This window comes from Scyliorhinus canicula, chromosome 5 (genome assembly GCF_902713615.1).
Source record: "Scyliorhinus canicula chromosome 5, sScyCan1.1, whole genome shotgun sequence".
NCBI lineage: Eukaryota > Metazoa > Chordata > Chondrichthyes > Carcharhiniformes > Scyliorhinidae > Scyliorhinus > Scyliorhinus canicula.
Genome location: NC_052150.1, coordinates 229,952,499 through 229,974,934, shown reverse-complemented (window position 1 = coordinate 229,974,934; position 22,436 = coordinate 229,952,499). Strand labels below are relative to the sequence as shown.

At 55.1% G+C, this 22,436-nt stretch overlaps 1 protein-coding gene across 2 annotated transcripts in view; it reads right to left on the bottom strand.

Annotated features, from left to right (window-relative positions):
* Positions 1 to 2,148: 2,148 nt before the first annotated feature.
* LOC119966656 (fucolectin-4-like) overlaps positions 2,149 to 22,436 on the bottom strand; it is a 33,253-nt gene continuing 12,965 nt past the window's right edge. For both annotated transcript variants that reach the window (XM_038798714.1, XM_038798713.1), the window contains 2 exons: positions 10,373 to 10,552; positions 2,149 to 2,303 (listed from right to left, as the gene is read on the bottom strand). In XM_038798714.1, the coding sequence (XP_038654642.1) occupies positions 10,396 to 10,552 (157 nt within the window). In that variant the 3' untranslated portion in view covers positions 2,149 to 2,303; positions 10,373 to 10,395. The remainder of the gene's footprint in view (positions 2,304 to 10,372; positions 10,553 to 22,436) is intronic.

Here is a 22,436-nt window from a genome sequence, read left to right as displayed (position 1 = left end):
GATATATGATATGATAATTCACTCTGTCTTTGTAAGCGCAGTAGCGCTATCCTACCACTAGGGGGAGTAGCTCTGGGAGCACTCAGGAACTTGTACTGGGCTCCACCCTTGGCTCCGCCCATGACTCCTCCCCCTAGTGCTGCTGTATAAATACCCTTGTCCAGAGTCAACCTGAGTTCACTAAGAGTTCATCAACGGGTAACAGGCTGGCTCTGTAGTAAGTCGATTAAAGCCTAGATTCATATCGGAAACACGTGTCTGGTGAATTGATGGTTCCATCGCTGACCCCAGGCTCATTAGATATAAATGGAGATAATCAGCACTGACCCACTGAAATCTCTGTGGACTATCGGCAGGATGGGAGAGGGAGGGGACGCCGCTGCCGTGTTTGGATAGGGTGCATTCCGTTGCTGAAACCACCGGCTGGTTAATGAATAGGGTAGTAACAACATGGAAGGATTTTCCTGGGCTATGTGTATCCCAGCATTTATTCCCCGTCCCCAGTTATTAGGCAGACATCACCGGGTCTGTTTTGGGGAAGTTACGCAGTGTTTGGCAGAGGTTTGTCGATAGCTGGGGACGGAGCAGAACTTCACCCATTCCTCACTGTGACCCAGTGAACTCTCGCTCGGCTTGGCGTCAGAATGTTGTGGCTTCCAGCCCCTCTGCCCAGACTTCAACGTGCAGCTCAGACTGAAATCTGCATTCAGTTCAGCCCCCATCTCATTGGCCTCAGCCGCCTGCTGTCACACTTTTCAAAACCAGCCCCGTCCGCCTTGTAAAGCTCTCCTTTTTCTAACCCTCCAGTCCCCCAGCATCCCCTCAGCTCATTCACCCACACAGCCGCCCCAATCAGCAAAGCCCCAATTTGAAAAGTCTCTGCCTTCGATTCCAAAACTTCCCCTGGTCTGCCCCCCCCCCCCCCCCCCCCCCCGGAGCAGCGGTAACAATCTCTCCCTCAATGCCAGCAAAACTAAAGAGCTGGTTGTTGACTTCAGGAAGCAAAGTACTGTACACATCCCTGTCAGCATCAACGGGGCCGAGGTGGAGATGGTTAGCAGTTTCAAATTCCTAGGGGTGCACATCGCCAAAAATCTGTCCTGGCCCACCCACGTCGATGCTACCACCAAGAAAGCACAACAGCGCCTATACTTCCTCAGGAAACTAAGGAAATTCGGCATGTCCACATTAACCCTTACCAACTTTTACAGATGCACCATAGAGAGCATCCTATCGGGCTGCATCACAGCCTGGTATGGCAACTGCTCGGCCCAGGACCGCAAGGAACTTCAGAGAGTCGGGAACACCGCCCAGTCCATCACACAAACCTGCCTCCCATCCATTGACTCTGTCTACACCTCCCGCTGCCTGGGGAAAGCGGGCAGCATAATCAAAGACCCCTCCCACCCAGCTTACTCACTCTTCCAACTTCTTCCATCGGGCAGGAGATACAGAAGTCTGAGAACACGCACGAACAGACTCAAAAACAGCTTCTTCCCCGCTGTTACCAGACTCCTAAACGACCCTCTTATTGACTGACCTCATTAACACTACACCCTGTACGCTTCATCCGATGCCAGAGTTATGTAGTTACATTGTATATCTTGTGTTGCCCTATTATGTATTCTCATGTATTTTCTTGAATTCTGTTTAATTCCCTTTTCTTCCCATGTACTGAATGATCTGTTGAGCTGCTTGCAGAAAAATACTTTTCACTGTCCCTCGGTACACGTGACAATAAACAAATCGAAATCCAGTCTTTCTCCATCTGTCCGTCCTGCCATCCCGGGGATTAGTCTGCTGAACCTTCGCTGGATACCCTCAATAGCAACAATGTCCTTCCTCAAATTCCACTCACCTGAGGAAGGAGCAGTGCTCCGAAAGCTAGTGATTCGAAACAAACCTGTTGGACTTTAACCTGGTGTTGTCAGACTTCTTACTGAGCCCTTCCTCAAACGAGGAGACCAAAACTACCCACAATACTCAAAGTGTGGCCTCCTGCAGCATCCCAACTCCTGAACTGAAATCCTCTCGAGAACGAGTCCCAAGCCGACCACCATTTCCCCGGTTACTGTCCCAATGTGACCTTTTGATTAATAAACAAATAGTCTGAGGGGTCAGGTGACTTTATTAAACAAGGAGTAATCCACAGAGCGCGAGGCGATGCCAGAACATTCCAGAAACACCGCACGTGGTAATTTCCACCAAGGAATCACACTGAAAGGTCCGAGGGTCCCGTGGACAAGCGAGTCAAAAGAGGCCGTAGAGAATGTGCAGAGAGGACACAGCCGAAAGTCACAGACCTACATCAAATCACACAAAACATTAACACGTCAGGATCTTCACAGCACTGAGAGCAATCTGTCCAGGGTCACTCACAGTCAAGGGGTCACTCTCTGTCCAGGGGTCACTGTCTGTCCAGGGGTCACTCACAGTCCAGGGGTCACTCTCTGTCCAGGGGTCACTCTGTCCAGGGGTCACTCTCTATCCAGGGGTCACTCACAGTCCAGGGGTCACTCACAGTCCAGGGGTCACTGTCTGTCCAGGGGTCACTCTCTGTCCAGGGGTCACTCTCTGTCCAGGGGTCACTCACAGTCCAGGGGTCACTCTGTCCAGGGTCACTATGTCCAGGGGTCACTCTCTGTCCAGGGGTCACTGTCTGTCCAGGGGTCACTCTCTGTCCAGGGGTCACTCACAGTCCAGGGGTCACTCACTGTCCAGGGCTCACTCTGTCCAGGGGTCACTGTCTGTCCAGGGGTCACTCCCTGTCCAGGGGTCACTCTCTGTCCAGGGGTCACTCACAGTCCAGGGGTCACTCTCTGTCCAGGGGTCACTCTGTCCAGGGGTCACTCACAGTCCAGGGGTCACTCTGTCCAGGGGTCACTCTCTGTCCAGGCATCACTCTCTGTCCAGGGGTCACTCACAGTCCAGGGGTCACTCTCTGTCCAGGGGTCACTCTCTGTCCAGGGGTCACTCACAGTCCAGGGGTCACTCCCTGTCCAGGGGTCACTCTGTCCAGGGGTCACTGTCTGTCCAGGGGTCACTCACAGTCCAGGGGTCACTCTGTCCAGGGGTCACTCACTGTCCAGGGGTCACTCTCTGTCCAGGGGTCACTCTCTGTCCAGGGGTCACTCTCTGTCCAGGGGTCACTCTCTGTCTAGGGGTCACTCTCTGTCCAGGGGTCACTCTCTGTCCAGGGGTCACTCACAGTCCAGGGGTCACTCTCTGTCCAGGGTCACTCTCTGTCCAATGGTCACACTCTGTCCAGGGGTCACTCTCTATCCAGGGGTCACTCTCTGTCCAGGGGTCACTCACAGTCCAGGGGTCACTCAAAGTCCAGGGGTCACTCTCTATCCAGGGGTCACTCTCTATCCAGGGGTCACTCTCTATCCAGGGGTCACTCTCTGTCCAGGGGTCACTCCCTGTCCAGGGGTCACTGTCTAGGGGTCACTCTCTGTCCAGGGGTCACTGTCTAGGGGTCACTCTCTGTCCAGGGGGTCACTCTCTGTCCAGGGGGTCACTCTCTGTCCAGGGGGTCACTCTCTGTCCAGGGGTCACCCTGTCCAGGGGTCACTCCCTGTCCAGGGGTCACTCACAGTCCAGGGGTCACTATCTGTCCAGGGGTCACTCACAGTCCAGGGGTCACTGTCCAGGGGTCACTCACAGTCCAGGGGTCACTGTCCAGGGGTCACTCACAGTCCAGGGGTCACTCTCTATCCAGGGGTCACTCTCTGTCCACGGGTCACTCTCTGTCCAGGGGTCACTCTCTGTCCAGGGGTCACTCTCTGTCCAGGGGTCACTCACAGTCCAGGGGTCACTCTCTATCCAGGGGTCACTCTCTATCCAGGGGTCACTCTCTGTCCAGGGGTCACTCACAGTCCAGGGGTCACTCTCTGTCCAGGGGTCACTCTCTGTCCAGGGGTCACTCCCAGTCCAGGGGTCACTCTCTGTCCAGGGGTCACTCTCTGTCCAGGGGTCACTCTCTGTCCAGGGGTCACTACCTGTCCAGGGGTCACTCTCTGTCCAGGGGTCACTACCTGTCCAGGGGTCACTCTCTGTCTAGGTTCACTCTCTGTCCAGGGGTCACTCCCTGTCCAGGGGTCACTCCCAGTCCAGGGGTCACTCTCTGTCCAGGGGTCACTCTCTGTCCAGGGGTCATCTCTGTCCAGGGGTCACTCTCTGTCCAGGGGTCACTGTCTGTCCAGGGGTCACTCTCTGTCCAGGGGTCACTCACAGTCCAGGGGTCACTCTCTGTCCAGGGGTCACTCCCTGTCCAGGGGTCACTCTCTGTCCAGGGGTCACTCTCTGTCCAGGGGTCACTACCTGTCCAGGGGTCACTCTCTGTCTATGTTCACTCTCTGTCCAGGGGTCACTCCCTGTCCAGGGGTCACTCCCAGTCCAGGGGTCACTCTCTGTCCAGGGGTCACTCTCTGTCCAGGGGTCATCTCTGTCCAGGGGTCACTCTCTGTCCAGGGGTCACTGTCTGTCCAGGGGTCACTCTCTGTCCAGGGGTCACTCACAGTCCAGGGGTCACTCTCTGTCCAAGGGTCATCTCTTTCCAGGGGTCACTCACAGTCCAGGGGTCAATCCCTGTCCAGGGGTCACTCTCTGTCCAGGGGTCACTCACTGTCCAGGGGTCACTCTCTGTCCAGTGGTCACTCACTGTCCAGGAGTCACTCTCTGTCTAGGGGTCACTCACAGTCCAGGGGTCACTCCCTGTCCAGGGGTCACTCTCTGTCCAGGGGTCACTCACAGTCCAGGGGTCACTCTCTATCCAGGAGTCACTCCCTGTCCAGGGGTCACACTCTGTCCAGGGGTCACTCACTGTCCAGGGGTCACTCCCTGTCCAGGGGTCACTCTGTCCAGGGGTCACTCTCTGTCCAGGAGTCACTCTCTGTCCAGGGGTCACTCACAGTCCAGGGGTCACTCTCTGTCCAGGGGTCACTCTCTGTCCAGGGGTCACTCTCTGTCCAGGGGTCATCTCTGTCCAGGGGTCACTCATTGTCCAGGGGTCACTCTCTGTCCAGGGGTCACTCTCTGTCCAGTAGTCACTCACAGTCCAGGGGTCACTCTCTATCCAGGGGTCACTCCCTGTCCAGGGGTCACTCTCTGTCCAGGGGTCACTCTCTGTCCAGGGGTCACTCTCTGTCCAGGGGTCACTCTCTGTCCAGGGGTCACTCACTGTCCAGGGGTCACTCTCTGTCATGGGGTCACTCACTGTCCAGGGGTCACTCTCTGTCCAGGGGTCATCTCTGTCCAGGGGTCACTCACAGTCCAGGGGTCACTCTCTGTCCAGGGGTCACTCTCTGTCCAGGGGTCAATCCCTGTCCAGGGGTCACTCTCTGTCCAGGGGTCACTCTCTGTCCAGGGGTCAATCTCTGTCCAGTGGTCACTCACTGTCCAGGAGTCACTCTCTGTCCAGGGGTCATCTCTGTCTAGGGGTCACTCACAGTCCAGGGGTCACTCTCTGTCCAGGGGTCACTCTCTGTCCAGGGGTCACTCACAGTCCAGGGGTCACTCTCTATCCAGGAGTCACTCCCTGTCCAGGGGTCACACACTGTCCAGGGGTCACTCTCTATCCAGGAGTCACTCCCTGTCCAGGGGTCACTCTCTGTCCAGGGGTCACTCCCTGTCCAGGGGTCACTCCCTGTCCAGGGGTCACACTCTGTCCAAGGGTCACTCTCTGTCCAGGGGCCACTCTGTCCAGGGTCACTCTCTGTCCAGGGGACACTCTCTGTCCAGGGGACACTCACTGTCCAGGGGTCACTCTCTGTCCAGGGGTCACTCTCTGTCCAGGGGTCACTCTCTGTCCAGGCGTCACTCACTGTCCAGGGGTCACTCTCTGTCCAGGGGTCACTCCCTGTCCAGGGGACACTCACTGTCCAGGGGTCACTCTCTGTCCAGGGGTCACTGTCTAGGGGTCACTCTCTGGCCAAGGGTCACTATCTGTCCAGTGGTCACTGTCTAGGGGTCACTCACTGTCCAGGGGTCACTCTCTGTCCAGGGGTGACTCCCTGTCCAGGGGTCACTCCCTGTCCAGGGGTCACTCTCTGTCCAGGGGTCACTCCCTGTCCAGGGGTCACTCTCTGTCCAGGGGTCACTCCCTGTCCTGGGGTCACTCCCTGTCCAGGAGTCACTCTCTGTCCAGGGGTCACTCCCTGTCCAGGGGTCACTCCCTGTCCAGGGGTCACTCTCTGTCCAAGGGTCACACCCTGTCCAGTGGTCACTGTCTAGTGGTCACTCTCTGTCCAGGAGTCACTGTCTGTCCAGGGGTCACTCTCTGTCCAGGGGTCACTATCTGTCATGGGGTCACTCTCTGTCCACGGGTCACTCTCTGTCTAGGGGTCACTCTCTGTCCAGGGGTCACTCTCTGTCCAGGGGTCACTCTCTGTCCAGGGGACACTCACTGTCCAGGGGTCACTCTCTGTCCAGGGGTCACTCCCTGTCCAGGGGTCACTCACATTCCAGGGGTCACTGTCTGTCCAGGGGTCACTCCCTGTCCAGGGGTCACTCTCTGTCCAGGGGCCACTCTCTGTCCAGGGGTCACTCTCTGTCCAGGGGTCATCTCTGTCTAGGGGTCACTCACAGTCCAGGGGTCACTCTCTGTCCAGGGGTCACTCTCTGTCCAGGGGTCACTCACAGTCCAGGGGTCACTCTCTATCCAGGAGTCACTCCCTGTCCAGGGGTCACACACTGTCCAGGGGTCACTCTCTGTCCAGTAGTCACTCACAGTCCAGGGGTCACTCTCTATCCAGGGGTCACTCCCTGTCCAGGGGTCACTCTCTGTCCAGGGGTCACTGTCTGTCCAGGGGTCACTCTCTGTCCAAGGGTCATCTCTTTCCAGGGGTCACTCACAGTCCAGGGGTCAATCCCTGTCCAGGGGTCACTCTCTGTCCAGGGGTCACTCACTGTCCAGGGGTCACTCTCTGTCCAGTGGTCACTCACTGTCCAGGAGTCACTCTCTGTCTAGGGGTCACTCACAGTCCAGGGGTCACTCCCTGTCCAGGGGTCACTCTCTGTCCAGGGGTCACTCACAGTCCAGGGGTCACTCTCTATCCAGGAGTCACTCCCTGTCCAGGGGTCACACTCTGTCCAGGGGTCACTCACTGTCCAGGGGTCACTCCCTGTCCAGGGGTCACTCTGTCCAGGGGTCACTCCCTGTCCAGGGGTCACTCTCTGTCCAGGGGTCACTCACAGTCCAGGGGTCACTCTCTGTCCAGGGGTCACTCTCTGTCCAGGGGTCACTCTCTGTCCAGGGGTCATCTCTGTCCAGGGGTCACTCATTGTCCAGGGGTCACTCTCTGTCCAGGGGTCACTCTCTGTCCAGTAGTCACTCACAGTCCAGGGGTCACTCTCTATCCAGGGGTCACTCCCTGTCCAGGGGTCACTCTCTGTCCAGGGGTCACTGTCTGTCCAGGGGTCACTCTCTGTCCAGGGGTCACTCTCTGTCCAGGGGTCACTCACTGTCCAGGGGTCACTCTCTGTCATGGGGTCACTCACTGTCCAGGGGTCACTCTCTGTCCAAGGGTCATCTCTGTCCAGGGGTCACTCACAGTCCAGGGGTCACTCTCTGTCCAGGGGTCACTCTCTGTCCAGGGGTCAATCCCTGTCCAGGGGTCACTCTCTGTCCAGGGGTCACTCTCTGTCCAGGGGTCAATCTCTGTCCAGTGGTCACTCACTGTCCAGGAGTCACTCTCTGTCCAGGGGTCATCTCTGTCTAGGGGTCACTCACAGTCCAGGGGTCACTCTCTGTCCAGGGGTCACTCTCTGTCCAGGGGTCACTCACAGTCCAGGGGTCACTCTCTATCCAGGAGTCACTCCCTGTCCAGGGGTCACACACTGTCCAGGGGTCACTCTCTATCCAGGAGTCACTCCCTGTCCAGGGGTCACTCTCTGTCCAGGGGTCACTCCCTGTCCAGGGGTCACTCCCTGTCCAGGGGTCACACTCTGTCCAAGGGTCACTCTCTGTCCAGGGGCCACTCTGTCCAGGGTCACTCTCTGTCCAGGGGACACTCTCTGTCCAGGGGACACTCACTGTCCAGGGGTCACTCTCTGTCCAGGGGTCACTCTCTGTCCAGGGGTCACTCTCTGTCCAGGGGTCACTCACTGTCCAGGGGTCACTCTCTGTCCAGGGGTCACTCCCTGTCCAGGGGACACTCACTGTCCAGGGTCACTCTCTGTCCAGGGGTCACTGTCTAGGGGTCACTCTCTGGCCAAGGGTCACTATCTGTCCAGTGGTCACTGTCTAGGGGTCACTCACTGTCCAGGGGTCACTCTCTGTCCAGGGGTGACTCCCTGTCCAGGGGTCACTCCCTGTCCAGGGGTCACTCTCTGTCCAGGGGTCACTCCCTGTCCAGGGGTCACTCTCTGTCCAGGGGTCACTCTCTGTCCAGGGGTCACTCCCTGTCCAGGAGTCACTCTCTGTCCAGGGGTCACTCCCTGTCCAGGGGTCACTCCCTGTCCAGGGGTCACTCTCTGTCCAAGGGTCACACCCTGTCCAGTGGTCACTGTCTAGTGGTCACTCTCTGTCCAGGAGTCACTGTCTGTCCAGGGGTCACTCTCTGTCCAGGGGTCACTATCTGTCATGGGGTCACTCTCTGTCCACGGGTCACTCTCTGTCTAGGGGTCACTCTCTGTCCAGGGGTCACTCTCTGTCCAGGGGTCACTCTCTGTCCAGGGGACACTCACTGTCCAGGGGTCACTCTCTGTCCAGGGGTCACTCCCTGTCCAGGGGTCACTCACATTCCAGGGGTCACTGTCTGTCCAGGGGTCACTCCCTGTCCAGGGGTCACTCTCTGTCCAGGGGCCACTCTCTGTCCAGGGGTCACTCTCTGTCCAGGGGTCACTGCCTGTCCAGGGGTCACTCTCTGTGCAGGGGTCACTCTCTGTCCAGGGGTCACTCACAGTCCAGGGGTCACTCACTGTTCAGGGGTCACTCACTGTCCAGGGGTCACTCTCTGTCCAGGGTTCACTCTCTGTCCAGGGGTCACTCACAGTCCAGGGGCCACTCCTTGTCCAGGGGTCACTCTCTGTCCAGGGGCACTCCCTGTCCAGGGGTCACTCTCTGTTCAGGGGTCACTCTCTGTCCAGGGGTCACTCACTGTCCAGGTATCACTCTCTGTCCAGGGGTCACTCTCTGTCCAAGGGTCACTCTCTGTCCAGGGGTCACTCTCTGTCCAGAGGTCACTCACTGTCCAGGTGTCACTCTCTGTCCAGGGGTCACTCTCTGTCCAGGTGTCACTCTCTATCCAAGGGTCACTCTCTATCCAAGGGTCACTCTCTGTCCAGGGGTCACTCTCTGTCCATGGGTCACTCACAGTCCAGGGGTCACTCTCTATCCAGGGGTCACTGTCTGTCCAGGGGTCACTCTCTGTCCAGGGGTCACTCTCTGTCCAGTGGACACTCTCTGTCTAGGGGTCACTCCCTGTCCAGGGGTCACTCTCTGTCCAGGGGTCACTCTCTGTCCAGTGGACACTCTCTGTCCAATGGTCACTCTCTGTCCAGGGGTCACTCTCTGTCCAGGGGTCACTGTCTGTCCAGGGGTCACTCTCTGTCTAGGGGTCACTCTCTGTCTAGGGGTCACTCTCTGTCCAGTAGTCACTGTGTCTAAGGGTCACTCTCTGTCCAGGGGTCACTCTGTCTAGGGGTCACTCTCTGTCCAGTAGTCACTCTGTCTAGGGGTCATTCTCTGTCCAGGGGTCACTCTCTGTCCAGGGGTCACTCCCTGTCCAGGGGTCACTCACTGTCCAGGGGTCACTCACTGTCCAGGGGTCACTCTCTGTCTAGGGGTCACTCTCTGTCCAGGGGTCACTCTCTGTCTAGGGGTCACTCTCTGTCTAGGGGTCACTCTCTGTCCAGGGGTCACTCTCTGTCCAGGGGTCACTCTCTGTCCAGGGGTCACTCTCTGTCTAGGGGTCACTCTCTGTCCAGGGGTCACTCTCTGTCCAGGGGTCACTCTCTGTCTAGGGGTCACTCTCTGTCCAGGGGTCACTCTCTGTCCAGGGGTCACTCTGTCTAGTGGTCACTCTCTGTTCCAGGGGTCACTCTCTATCCAGGGGTCACTCTCTATCCAGGGGTCACTCTCTGTCCAGGGGGTATCTCTCTGTCCAGGGGTCACTCTCTGTCCAGGGGTCACTCATTGTCCAGGGGTCACTCATTGTCCAGGGGTCACTCTCTGTCCAGGGGTCACTCTCTGTCCAGGGGTCACTCTGTCCAGGGGTTACTCACTTTCCAGGGTTCACTCTCTGTCCAGAGGTCACTCTCTGTCCAGGGGTCACTCCCAGTCCAGGGTCACTCTCCGATGTAACTCTCTGTGTCAGTCTCTGAGGATGTGGGAAGGGGGATATTGAGCCTGGGTTATGCTGCCACGAACCTTGTGATTGGCCGGTGTCTGTCTCAGTGATGGTGATGGTCAGTTCCATAGATAGCGACCTCAGCGATGGCCAGTGAATCCGGCCGGCCTGGAATCACCACGGTAACATAGCGGCCAAGCATCCCATTGCAGGCAAAAGTCTGTGTTTCTCCAGGACCAATCGATGTGACCTCTCCACACCTGTTACCATGGCAACAGAACGACATGAGGGTCAGCAGGCCATTCAGCCCTTTCCACCAAATTCTATCCCCAATCCCATTTACCCATCTATACCCCATATTCCAAAGATCCCTTACCCAGTTAAACATCTTTCCTTCCCTGGTTTCACGCCCAAAAGCATTGAGCAAGATTGTTGCTGCACGCTGGTGTGGAAATTAACTTGTAATAGAATTGGATTTGCCTTTAGTGACAGTTTGCTGTACTGGGAATGTACTGGGAGTGTACTGGGGGCGTACTGGGAGTGTACTGGGGGTGTACTGGGAGTGGAACGGGAGTGTACTGGGAGTGTACTGGGGGTGTACTGGGAGTGTACTGGGGGTATACTGGGAGTGTACAGGGGGTGTACTGGGGGTGTACTGAGAGTGTACTGGGAATTTACTGGGAATGTACTGGGAATGTACTGGGGTATACTGGGAGTGTACTGGGAGTGTACTGGGGGTGTACTGGGAGTGGAACGGGAGTGTACTGGGGGTGTACTGGGAGTGTACTGGGGGGGTACTGGGAGTGTACTGGGAGTGTACTGGGACTGTACTGGGAGTGTACTGGGAATGTACTGGGAATATACTGGGAGTGTACTGGGAGTGTATTGGGGGTGTACTGGGAGTGTACTGGGGATGTACTGGGAGTGTACTGGGAGTGTACTGGGGGTGTACTGGGGGTGTACTGGGAGTGTACTGGGGGTGTACTGGGAGTGTACTGGGGTGTACTGGGGGTGTACAGGGACTGTACTGGGAGTGTACTGGGAGTGTACTGGGGGTGCACTGGGAGTGTACTGGGGGTATACTGGGAGTGTACTGGGGGTGTACTGGGAGTGTACTGGGAGTGTACTGGGAGTGTACTGGGGGTGTACTGGGAGTGTACTGGGGTGTACTGGGGGTGTACTGGGAGTGTACTGGGGGTGTACTGGGAGTGTACTGGGAATGTACTGGGAGTGTACTGGGAATGTACTGGGGGTATACTGGGAGTGTACTGGGAGTGTACTGGGGGTGTACTGGGAGTGTACTGGGGGTGTACTGGGAGTGTACTGGGGGTGTACTGGGAGTGTACTGGGAGTGTACTGGGAGTGTACTGGGGGTATACTGGGAGTGTACTGGGGGTGTACTGGGAATGTACTGGGAGTGTACTGGGAATGTACTGGGAGTGTACTGGGGGTGTACTGGGAATGGAACGGGAGTGTACTGGGGTGTACTGGGAGTGTACTGGGGGCGTACTGGGAATGTACTGGGAGTGTACTGGGAGTGTACTGGGAGTGTACTGGGGGTGTACTGGGAGTGGAACGGGAGTGTACTGGGGTGTACTGGGAGTGTACTGGGGCGTACTGGGAATGTACTGGGATTGTACTGGGAATGTACTGGGAGTGTACTGGGGGTGTACTGGGAGTGTAATGAGAGTGTACTGGGGGTGTACTGGGAGTGTACTGGGAGTGTACTGGGGGTGTACAGGGAGTGGAACGGGAGTGTACTGGGAGTGTACTGGGGGTGTACTGGGAGTGTACTGGGAGTGTACTGGGGGTGTACTGGGAGTGTACTGGGGGTGTACTGGGACTGTACTGGGAGTGTACTAGGAATGTACTGGGAGTGTACTGGGAGTGTACTGGGGGTGTACTGGGAGTGGAACGGGAGTGTACTGAGAGTGTACTGGGAGTGCACTGGTAGTGTACTAGGAGTATACTGGGAGTGTACTGGGAGTGGAACGGGAGTGTACTGAGAGTGTACTGGGAGTGTACTGGGAGTGTACTGGGAGTGGAACGGGAGTGTACTGAGAGTGTACTGGGAGTGCACTGGTAGTGTACTAGGAGTGTACTGGGAGTGTACTGGGAGTGTACTGGGAGTGGAACGGGAGTGTACTGAGAGTGTACTGGGAGTGTACTGGGAGTGTACTGGGAGTGTACTGGGGGTGTACTGGGGGTGTACTGGGAGTGTACTGGGGGTGTACTAGCAGTGTACTGGGGGTGTACTGGGGGTGTACTAGGAGTGTACTGGGAGTGTACTGGGGTGTACTAGGAGTGTACTGGGGATGTACTGGGAGTGTACTGGGAGTGGAACGGGAGTATACTGGGAGTGTACTGGGAGTGTACTGGGAGTGTACTGGGAGTGTACTGGGAGTGTACTAGGAATGTACTGGGAGTAGAACGGGAGTGTACTGAGAGTGTACTGGGGGTGTACTGGGAGTGTACTGGGGGTGTACTGGGGTGTACTGGGAGCGTACTGGGAGTGTACTGGGAGCGTACTGGGGATGTACTGGGAGTGTACTGGGAGTATACTGGGGGTGTACTGGGAGTGGAACGGGAGTGTACCGGGAGTGTACTGGGGGTGTACTGGGGGTGTACTGGGGGTGTACTGGGAGTGTACTGGGGGTGTACTGGGAGTGTACTGGGAGTGGAACGGGAGTATACTGGGAGTGTACTGGGAGTGTACTGGGAGTGTACTGGGAGTGTACTGGGAGTGTACTAGGAATGTACTGGGAGTAGAACGGGAGTGTACTGAGAGTGTACTGGGGGTGTACTGGGAGTGTACTGGGGGTGTACTGGGGTGTACTGGGAGCGTACTGGGAGTGTACTGGGAGTGTACTGGGAGTGTACTTGGAGTGTACTGGGAGTGTACTAGGAATGTACTGGGAGTGGAACGGGAGTGTACCGGGAGTGTACTGGGGGTGTACTGGGGGTGTACTGGGGGTGTACTGGGGGTGTACTGGGAGTGTACTGGGAGTGTACTGGGAGTGTACTGGGAGTATACTAGGAATGTACTGGGAGTAGAACGGGAGTGTACTGAGAGTGTACTGGGGGTGTACTGGGAGTGTACTGGGGGTGTACTGGGGTGTACTGGGAGCGTACTGGGAGTGTACTGGGAGTGTACTGGGAGTTTACTGGGAGTGTACTGGGAGTGTACTGGGGATGTACTGGGAGTGTAACGGGAGTGTACTGGGAGTGTACTGGGAGTGTACTTGAAGTGTACTGGGAGTGTACTAGGAATGTACTGGGAGTGGAACGGGAGTGTACCGGGAGTGTACTGCGAGTGTACTGGGGGTGTACCGGGAGTGTACTGAGGGTGTACTGGGAGTGTACTGAGGGTGTACTGGGGGCGTACTGGGAGTGTACTGGGGGTGTACTGGGGGTGTACTGGGAGTGTACTGGGAGTGTACTGGGGGTGTACTGAGAGTGTACTGGGAGTGTACTGGGGATGTACTGGGAGTGTAACGGGAGTGTACTGGGAGTGTACTGGGAGTGTACTTGGAGTGTACTGGGAGTGTACTAGGAATGTACTGGGAGTGGAACGGGAGTGTACTGGGAGTGTACTGGGGGTGTACTGGGGGTGTACTGGGGGTGTACTGGGAGTGTACTGAGGGTGTACTGGGGGCGTACTGGGAGTGTACTGGGGGTGTACTGGGGGCGTACTGGGAGTGTACTGGGGGTGTACTGGGAGTGTACTGGGGGTGTACTTGGGGTGTACTGGGGGCGTACTGGGAGTGTACTGGGGGTGTACTGGGAGTGTACTGGGGGTGTACTGGGGGTGTACTGGGAGTGTACTGAGGGTGTACTGGGGGCGTACTGGGAGTGTACTGGGAGTGTACTGGGGGCGTACTGGGCGTGTACTGGGGTGTACTGGGAGTGTACTGGGGGTGTACTGGGAGTGTACTGGGGGTGTACTGAGAGTGTACTGGGAGTGTTCTGGGGTGTACTGGATTTGGATTTGTTTATTGTCACGTGTACCGAGGTACAGTGAAAAGTATTTTTCTGCGAGCAGCTCAACAGATCATTAAGTACATGGGAAGAAAAGGGAATAAAAGAAAATACATAATAGGGCAACACAAGATATACAATGTAACTACATAAGCACCGGCATCGGTTGAAGCATACAGGGTGTCGTGTTAATGAGGTCAGTCAATAACAGGGTCATTTAAGAGTCTGGTGGCAGCGGGGAAGAAGCTGTTTTTTGAGTCTGTTTGTGCGTGTTGTCAGACTTCTGTATCTCCTGCCCGATGGAAGAAGTTGGAAGAACAATGAACAATGAAAAGTACAGCACAGGAACAGGCCCTTCGGGCCTCCAAGCCTGTGCCGACCATGCTGCCCGTCTAAACTAAAATCTTCTACACTCCCTGGGTGCGTATCCCTCTATTCCCATCCTATTCATGTATTGGTAAAGATGCCCCTTAAATGTCACTATCGTCCCTACTTCCACCACCAGGGGCAGCACGGTAGCATTGTGGATCGCGCAATTGCTTCACAGCTCCAGGGTCCCAGGTTCGATTCCGGCTTGGGTCAGTGTCTGTGTGGAGTCTGCACATTCTCCCCGTGTGTGCGTGGGTTTCCTCCAGGTGCTCCGGTTTCCTCCCACAGTCCAAAGATGTGCAGGTTGGGTGGATTGGCCATGCTAAATTGCCCTTAATGTCCAAAATTGCCCTTAGTGTTGGGTGGGGTTACTGGGTTATGGAGATAGGGTGGAGGTGTTAACCTTGGGTAGGGTGCTCTTTCCAAGAGCCGGTGCAGACTCGATGGGCCGAATGGCCTCCTTCTGCACTGTAAATTATATCTATATCTACCTCCTCCGGCAGCGAGTTCCAGGCACCCACTACACTCTGTGTAAAAAACTTGCCTCGTACATCTCCTCAAAACCTTGCCCCTCGCACCTTAAACCTATGCCCGTACCAGCCTCCCCGGACAGGCGCCGGAATGTGGCGACTAGGGGCTTTTCACAGTAACTTCATTGAAGCCTACTCGTGACAATAAGCGATTTTCATTCATTTCATTTCATGCCCCCCTAGAAATTGACCCCTCTACCCTGGGGAAAAGTCTCTGACTATCCACTCTGTCTATGCCCCTCTTAATTTTGTAGACCTCTATCAGGTCGCCCCTCAACCTCCGTCGTTCCAGTGAGAACAATCCGAGTTTATTCAACCTCTCCTCATAGCTAATGCCCTCCATGCCAGGCAACATCCTGGTAAATCTCTTCTGCACCCTTTCTAAAGCCTCCACATCCTCCTGGTAGTGTGGCGACCAGAATTGAACACTATACTCCAAGTGTGGCCTAACTAAGGTTCTATACAGCTGCAACATGACTTGCTAATTCTTATACTCAATGCCCCGGCCAATGAAGGCAAGCATGCTGTGTGCCTTCTTGACTACCTTCTCCACCTGTGTTGCCCCTTTCAGTGACCTGTGGACCTGTACACCCAGATCTCTCTGACTGTCAATACTCTTGAGGGTTCTGCCATTCACTGTATATTCCCTACCTGCATTAGACCTTCCAAAATGCATTACCTCACATTTGTCTGGATTAAACTCCATCTGCCATCTCTCCTCCCAAGTCTCCAAACGATCTAAATCCTGCTGTATCCTCTGACAGTCCTCATCGCTATCCGCAATTCCACCAACCTTTGGGTCGTCTGCAAACTTACCAATCAGACCAGTTACATATTCCTCCAAATCATTTATATATACTATGAACAGCAAAGGTCCCAGCACTGATCCCTGCGGAACACCACTAGTCACAGCCCTCCAATCAGAAAGGCACCCTTCCATTGCTACTCTCTGCCTTCTATGACCCAGCCAGTTCTGTATCCACCTTGCCAGCTCACCCCTGATCCCGTGTGACTTCACCTTTTGTACCAGTCTACCATGAGGGACCTTGTCAAAGGCCTTACTGAAGTCCATATAGACAACATCCACTGCCCTACCTGCATCAGTCATCTTTGCGACCTCTTTGAAAACTCTATCAAGTTAGTGAGACACGACCTCCCCTTCACAAAACTGTGCTGCCTCTCACTAATACGTCCATTTGCTTCCAAATGGGAGTAGATCCTGTCTCGAAGAATTCTCTCCAGTAATTTCCCTACCACTGACGTAAGGCTCACCGGCCTGTAGTTCCCTGGATTATCCTTGCAACCCTTCTTAAACAAAGGAACAACAAGAGTGAATAAGCCGGGTGGGAGGGGTCTTTGATTATGCTGCCCGCTTTCCCCAGGCAGCAGGTGTTGTAGACAGAGTCAATGGATGGGAGTGAGCGAGTGGAGTTAGTAAGTGAGTGAGTGAATGGAGTGAGTGAATGGAGTGAGTGAATGGAGTGAGTGGAGTGAGTGAGTGAGTGAGTGAGTGAGTGAGTGAGTGAGTGAGTGAGTGAGTGAGTATATGAGTGTGGTAGTCACCGCTGTTGTATTATATTGTATATATGGGTATATATTGGTATTATATTGGTATTATATTATATTATATTATATTATATTATATTGGTATTATATTATATATGGGTATTATATTGTATATATGGGTATTATGGTAAGGCCTCTGTGTGGTATTGTGCGAAGCAAATAATGGCATGATGGGAAAACTAGTCAAGTCTTTTTGGTACAATTGAATTTAAACTGACTTCACATAACCTAAGGCACAGATACAAATACACAGATACAAACAGCCGAGGTCAACTTGACCTGAGAACTGGCTGACTCTAAAACTCAGATAAGACGCGTTCGTCATGAGACCAGAGCAGTCTAAATATATACGATAAGCTAAAAAACTGCCTCTTCCTGTACGTAAACAAATTTGTCCATTTCTTAAAACAAAGACAAGATAATGATGTGAGACTCCAGTCCCCTAAAGGTCAGCAAGGTGACGCCATTGTAACGATTATTACTTATGTTTTACTTTCGATCAAATTCCTGACCAAGCTGTATTCATGTTATCTTGATCCTATAATGTATAAAAATCGCCTTATTCTTCTGTGAGATCGCAGACTTGGGACGGACTCAGCAGTTTGTGCTTGACTGCCTTCCGACTTCAAGTCTCAGCCATACAGGTACGGGGGTAGTCCCTGCCTGCTGGCTCCGCCCAGTAGGCTGAGTATAAATATGTGTGCTCCCCGTACAGCAGCCATTTTGCCAGCTGCTGTAGGAGGCCACACATCTCTGTGTAATAAAGCCACGATTACATCCTACTCTCATCTCGTTGTAATTGATAGTGCATCAATTTATCACACAGTTTTTTCAGAGATAGACCTCCGCATCAAGCCGATTGCCAGCAGCTGCATCGCAAGCAGACAACGGCAAAAAAGGACTTTGAACATTGGCTAACCTGCTTTGAAACGTACATCGGGTCTGCGCCAGACCCAATCCCAGAAGCTCCAGATTCTGTACACGCGGCTGAGCTCCAATGTTTTTCCCCTGGTCCAGGATGCACTGATCTACGCAGAGGCCATGGCGCTACAGAAGGAGAATTATGCTCAGTGGATCAACAAGATCTACACCAGGCACCTCCTGTCCACGTGGCACCAACTTCACTGTCAGTCTGTAGAAGATTTCTGGCGTGCCCTGCTCGCCCTAGTGAGAGACTGTGATTGCCAGGCCATTTCGTCCACTGAACATTTGAACCTGCTGATGAGAGACGCGTTCGTTATGGGCATAGGGTCTGACTACATCCGTCAGCGCCTCTTAGAAGGGGCCACGCTCGACCTCGCAGTGACCAAAAAGCTAGCGTTCTCGCTCATGGTCGCCTCACGCAACGTTCAGTCCTATGCCCCCGAGCGCGTGGCCCACTCCCCCTACGCATCGTGGACCCCGCCGACGGCCACCCCATCAGCGACCGCCCCCAGCCAACCCCACGCCTGCGCTGCACGGCAGCCAACCAACCCCGGGGGACCCTGGGGGACCCGGCAGCGCTGCCCGGCACGGAGCGCGCTCTGCAAGGCCTGTGGCAATAAGGGACATTTCGCTGCTGTGTGCCAGGCCCGCTCAATCGCCGCTATTGTCCCGGCACCCCCCCACGTGCGGCCAGTGGGCGGCGCCATCTTGCTCCACTCACAACACATGCGGCCCATGGGCGGCGCCACCTTGCCCGCCCCAGGACACGTGCGGCCCGTGGGCGCCGCCATCATACCCGCTTCAGGACCCCTGCCCGTTGGGCACCACATCAGGCTGCTCATCGCCTGCCAGCGCCGACGACCAGCCGCGACTCGCCTCGGTCACGATTGACCAGTCTCGACCGTAGAACCTCGCGACTGCTTCGACAAAGGTGAAGGTCGACGGGCACGAGATCTCCTGGCCTGCAGGACTCTGGGAGCACTGAGAGCTTCATTCACCCCCATACGGTAAGGCTCTGCTCCCTCACGGTACACCCCGCTAACCCTGCCTGCTGGACTCTGGGAGCACTGAGAGCTTCATTCACCCCCATACGGTAAGGCTCTGCTCCCTCACGGTACACCCCGCTAACCCTGCCTGCTGGACTCCGGGGGCACCGAGAGCTTCATTCACCCTGATACGGTGCTGCTCCCTCGCGGTACACCCCTCTAACCCTACCTGCTGGACTCCGGGAGCACCGAGAGCTTCATTCACCCCGATACCGTAAGGCGCTGCTCCCTCACGGTACACCCCTCTAACCAGAGAATCTCCCTGGCCTCCGGATCCCACTCCGTGGCGATCCGGAGGTACTGCACTGCCACCCTCACCGCCCAGGGCATGGAGTTCAGCGGCTTCCGCCTCTACGTCCTCCCCAACCTCTGCGCTGCCCGGCTACTCGGCCTGGACTTCCAGTGTAACCTCCAGTGCCTAACCCTGAAATTCGGTGGGCCCTTACCACCCCTTACTGTGTGCGGCCTCGCGACCCTTAAGGTCGATCCACCTTCCCTGTTTACAAACCTAACCTCGGATTGCAAACCCGTCGCCACCAGGAGCAGACGGTACAGCGCCCAGGACAGGACCTTCATCAGGTCTGAGGTCCAGCGGCTGCTTCGGGAAGGCATCATCGAGGCCAGCAACAGCCCCTGGAGAGCCCACGTGGTAGTGGTGAAAACTGGGGAGAAACATTGAATGGTCGTGGACAACAGCCAGACCATCAATCGATACACACAGCCCGACGCGTACCCCCTCCCACGCATATCTGATATGGTCAATCAGATTGCACAGTACCGGGTCTTCTCGATAGTGGACCAGCTCCCCATCCGCAAGGCTGACCGCCCAGACACTGCCTTCAAAGCAGACGGCCGCCTTTACCACTTCCTTAGGGTTCCATTCAGCGTCACTAACGGGGTCTCGGTCTTCCAACGTGAGATGGACCGAATGGTTGACCGGTACAGACTGTGGGCCACTTTCCCATACCTAGATACCGTCACCATCAGCGGCCATGACCAGCATGACCATGACGCAAACCTCTCCAAATTTCTCCACACTGCCAAACTCCTCAACCTAACCTACAACAAGGAGAAGTGTGTGTTCAGCATGAGCCGATTAGCCATCCTCGGCTATGTGGTTCAGAACGGAGTTCTAGGGCCCGACCCCAACCGCATGCGCCCCCTGATGGAACTCCCCCTTCCCCACTGTCCCAAGGCCCTCAAATGATGCCTGGGGTTCTTTTCGTATTACGCCCAGTGGGTCCCAAACTATGTGGACAAGGCCCGTCCACTCATTCAATCCACTGTTTTCCCCCTGACGGCCGAGGCTCATCAGGCCTTCAACCGTGTCAAGGCCGACATCGGTCGACGAGTCCCTCCCCTTTCAAGTCGAGAGCGATGCATCAGACGTCGCTCTGGCTGCCACCCTCAACCAGGCAGGCAGGCCCGTGACATTCTTTTCACACACCCTCCATGCTTCTGAAATTCAGTCCTGAAATTCAGGATCAAGCTCTCCATCTACAATTACGAGATTTTGTATCGCCCCAGTAAGCTCAACAAGCCCCCCAATGCCCTATCCCGAGGTACATGTGCCAGCGCACAAGTGGACCGACTCCGGACCCTGCACGACAATCTCTGTCACCCAGGAGTCACACGCTTTTACCACTTCATTAAGGCCCGCAATCTGCCCTAGTCCATCGAGGAAGTCAGGGCTATGGCCAGAGACTGCCAGGTCTGTGCAGAGTGCAAGCCGCACTTCTACCGGCCAGACCGCACGCGCCAGATGAAGGCCTCCCGCTCCTTTGAGCGCCTCAGCGTGGACTACTTCAAAGGGCCCCTCCCCTCCACCGACCTAAACACGCACTTCCTCAGTGTGGTTGACGAATATTCCCGATTCCCCTTTGCCGTCGCTGTGGTGATATGCATCACTGTAAATACACAAGGGGTTAATGTAAATACACGTAGACTACATAGACACTAGAGGGAGCACCAGAGACATGACGCACAGACATTCAACCAATAGGTCAGTAAGATAGGACACGACCAATGGGTATTCACGATACACACAGAGGTGACACTACCACAGGAGGGGATCACACCAACCCATATGAAAAGGACACAGCACACATGATCTTCCTCTTTCCAGTGGAGACACTCTGTGAGTACACAGGGTTGATTCAACATCACACCCACCACGTGGATTGTAGCAGACTGGTTTGTCAGTCTGAGTAGCTATAGAAGGATTAACAGGAGAGTCGAATCCAAGTAAGAGAATGTTTAACAGTTTAACAAGCACGACAAAAACAACAACAATGGAACAACGACTGGTACGACATGGTACAACTCTGCCCATGAGGGACACTGTTACTGCTCAGCTCAGTACAATGACATACCATGGCAGGACAACACAGATTGCATACATCGCTACCACAAGCATCGGAAGAAAAAAATACTCCAAATCAGACAACAAAGTGATTTGACCACTTCTTGGTTCCTTACGCACAGGGACACTGACGGTGTTTACACAGCAATGCCACCATCAACATCACCACCTCACCAACCAAACAGGAAAGACACTCGACTACAATAATTAATGAATTTTGGACTCATGCATATGATTTGGACTTATTGTTTAATGATCACTGTTGTCATAACTTGTGCATAGCATCACTTATTTACCTGTATTTGTTCAATTTTCTTAAATACTCTACAGAAAACATGTAACACGAGGAAAGGGGGATTTGGTGATATGCATCACTGTAGATACACAAGGGGTTAATGTAAGTACACGTAGACTAGATAGACACTAGAGGGAGCACCAGAGACATGACGCACAGACACTGAACCAATAGGTCAGTAAGATAGGACACGACCAATGGGCATTCACGATACACACAGAGGTGACACTACCACAGGGGGGCATTACACCAACCCATATAAAAGGACACAGCACACATGATCTTCCTCTTTCCAGTGGAGACACTCAGTGAGTACACAGGGTTGATTCAACACATCACACCCACCACGTGGATTTTAGCAGACTGGTTCGTCAGTCTGAGTAGCTATAGAAGGATTAACAGGAGAGTCGAATCCAAGTAGGAGAATGGTTAACAGTTTAATAAACGTGTTAAAGCTATCTCCAAGTCTGAACATTCCTTTGTCAGAGTGCACATCAAGGAAGCAGCTTATGCTACGTCAGGAGCATAACAAAACAGTCCCATGCCCCGATATGACGTCTGCCATTGTCATCAAAGACCTCAACACCATCTTCTCTCTATTCGGTTTCTCCGCCTACGTCAACAGCGACCGGGGATCCTCTTTCACAGCGACGAGCTGCGCCAGTTCCTGCTCGACAAGGGCATCGCCTCGAGCAGGATGACCAGCTACAACCCCCGGGGAAACGGGCAGGTGGAGCGGGAGAACGGGACGGTCTGGAGGGCCGTCCAGCTGGCCCTACGGTCTAGAAATCTCCCGGCCTCCCGCTGGCAGGAGGTCCTCCCCGACGCCCTCCACTCCGTTCGGTCGCTCCTGTGCACCGCGACTAACGATACCCCCCATGAACGTCTCTTTGCCTTCCCCAGGAAGTCCACCTCCGGGGTTTCACTCCCGACATGGCTGGCAGCTCCAGGACCCGTTCTCCTCCGTAAACACGTGCCACTCCACAAGGCGGACCCGTTGATTGAGAGGGCACAGCTACTCCATGCCAGCCCGCAGTAGGCTTCCGAACCCCGACGGCCGTCTATGTTTTGTTA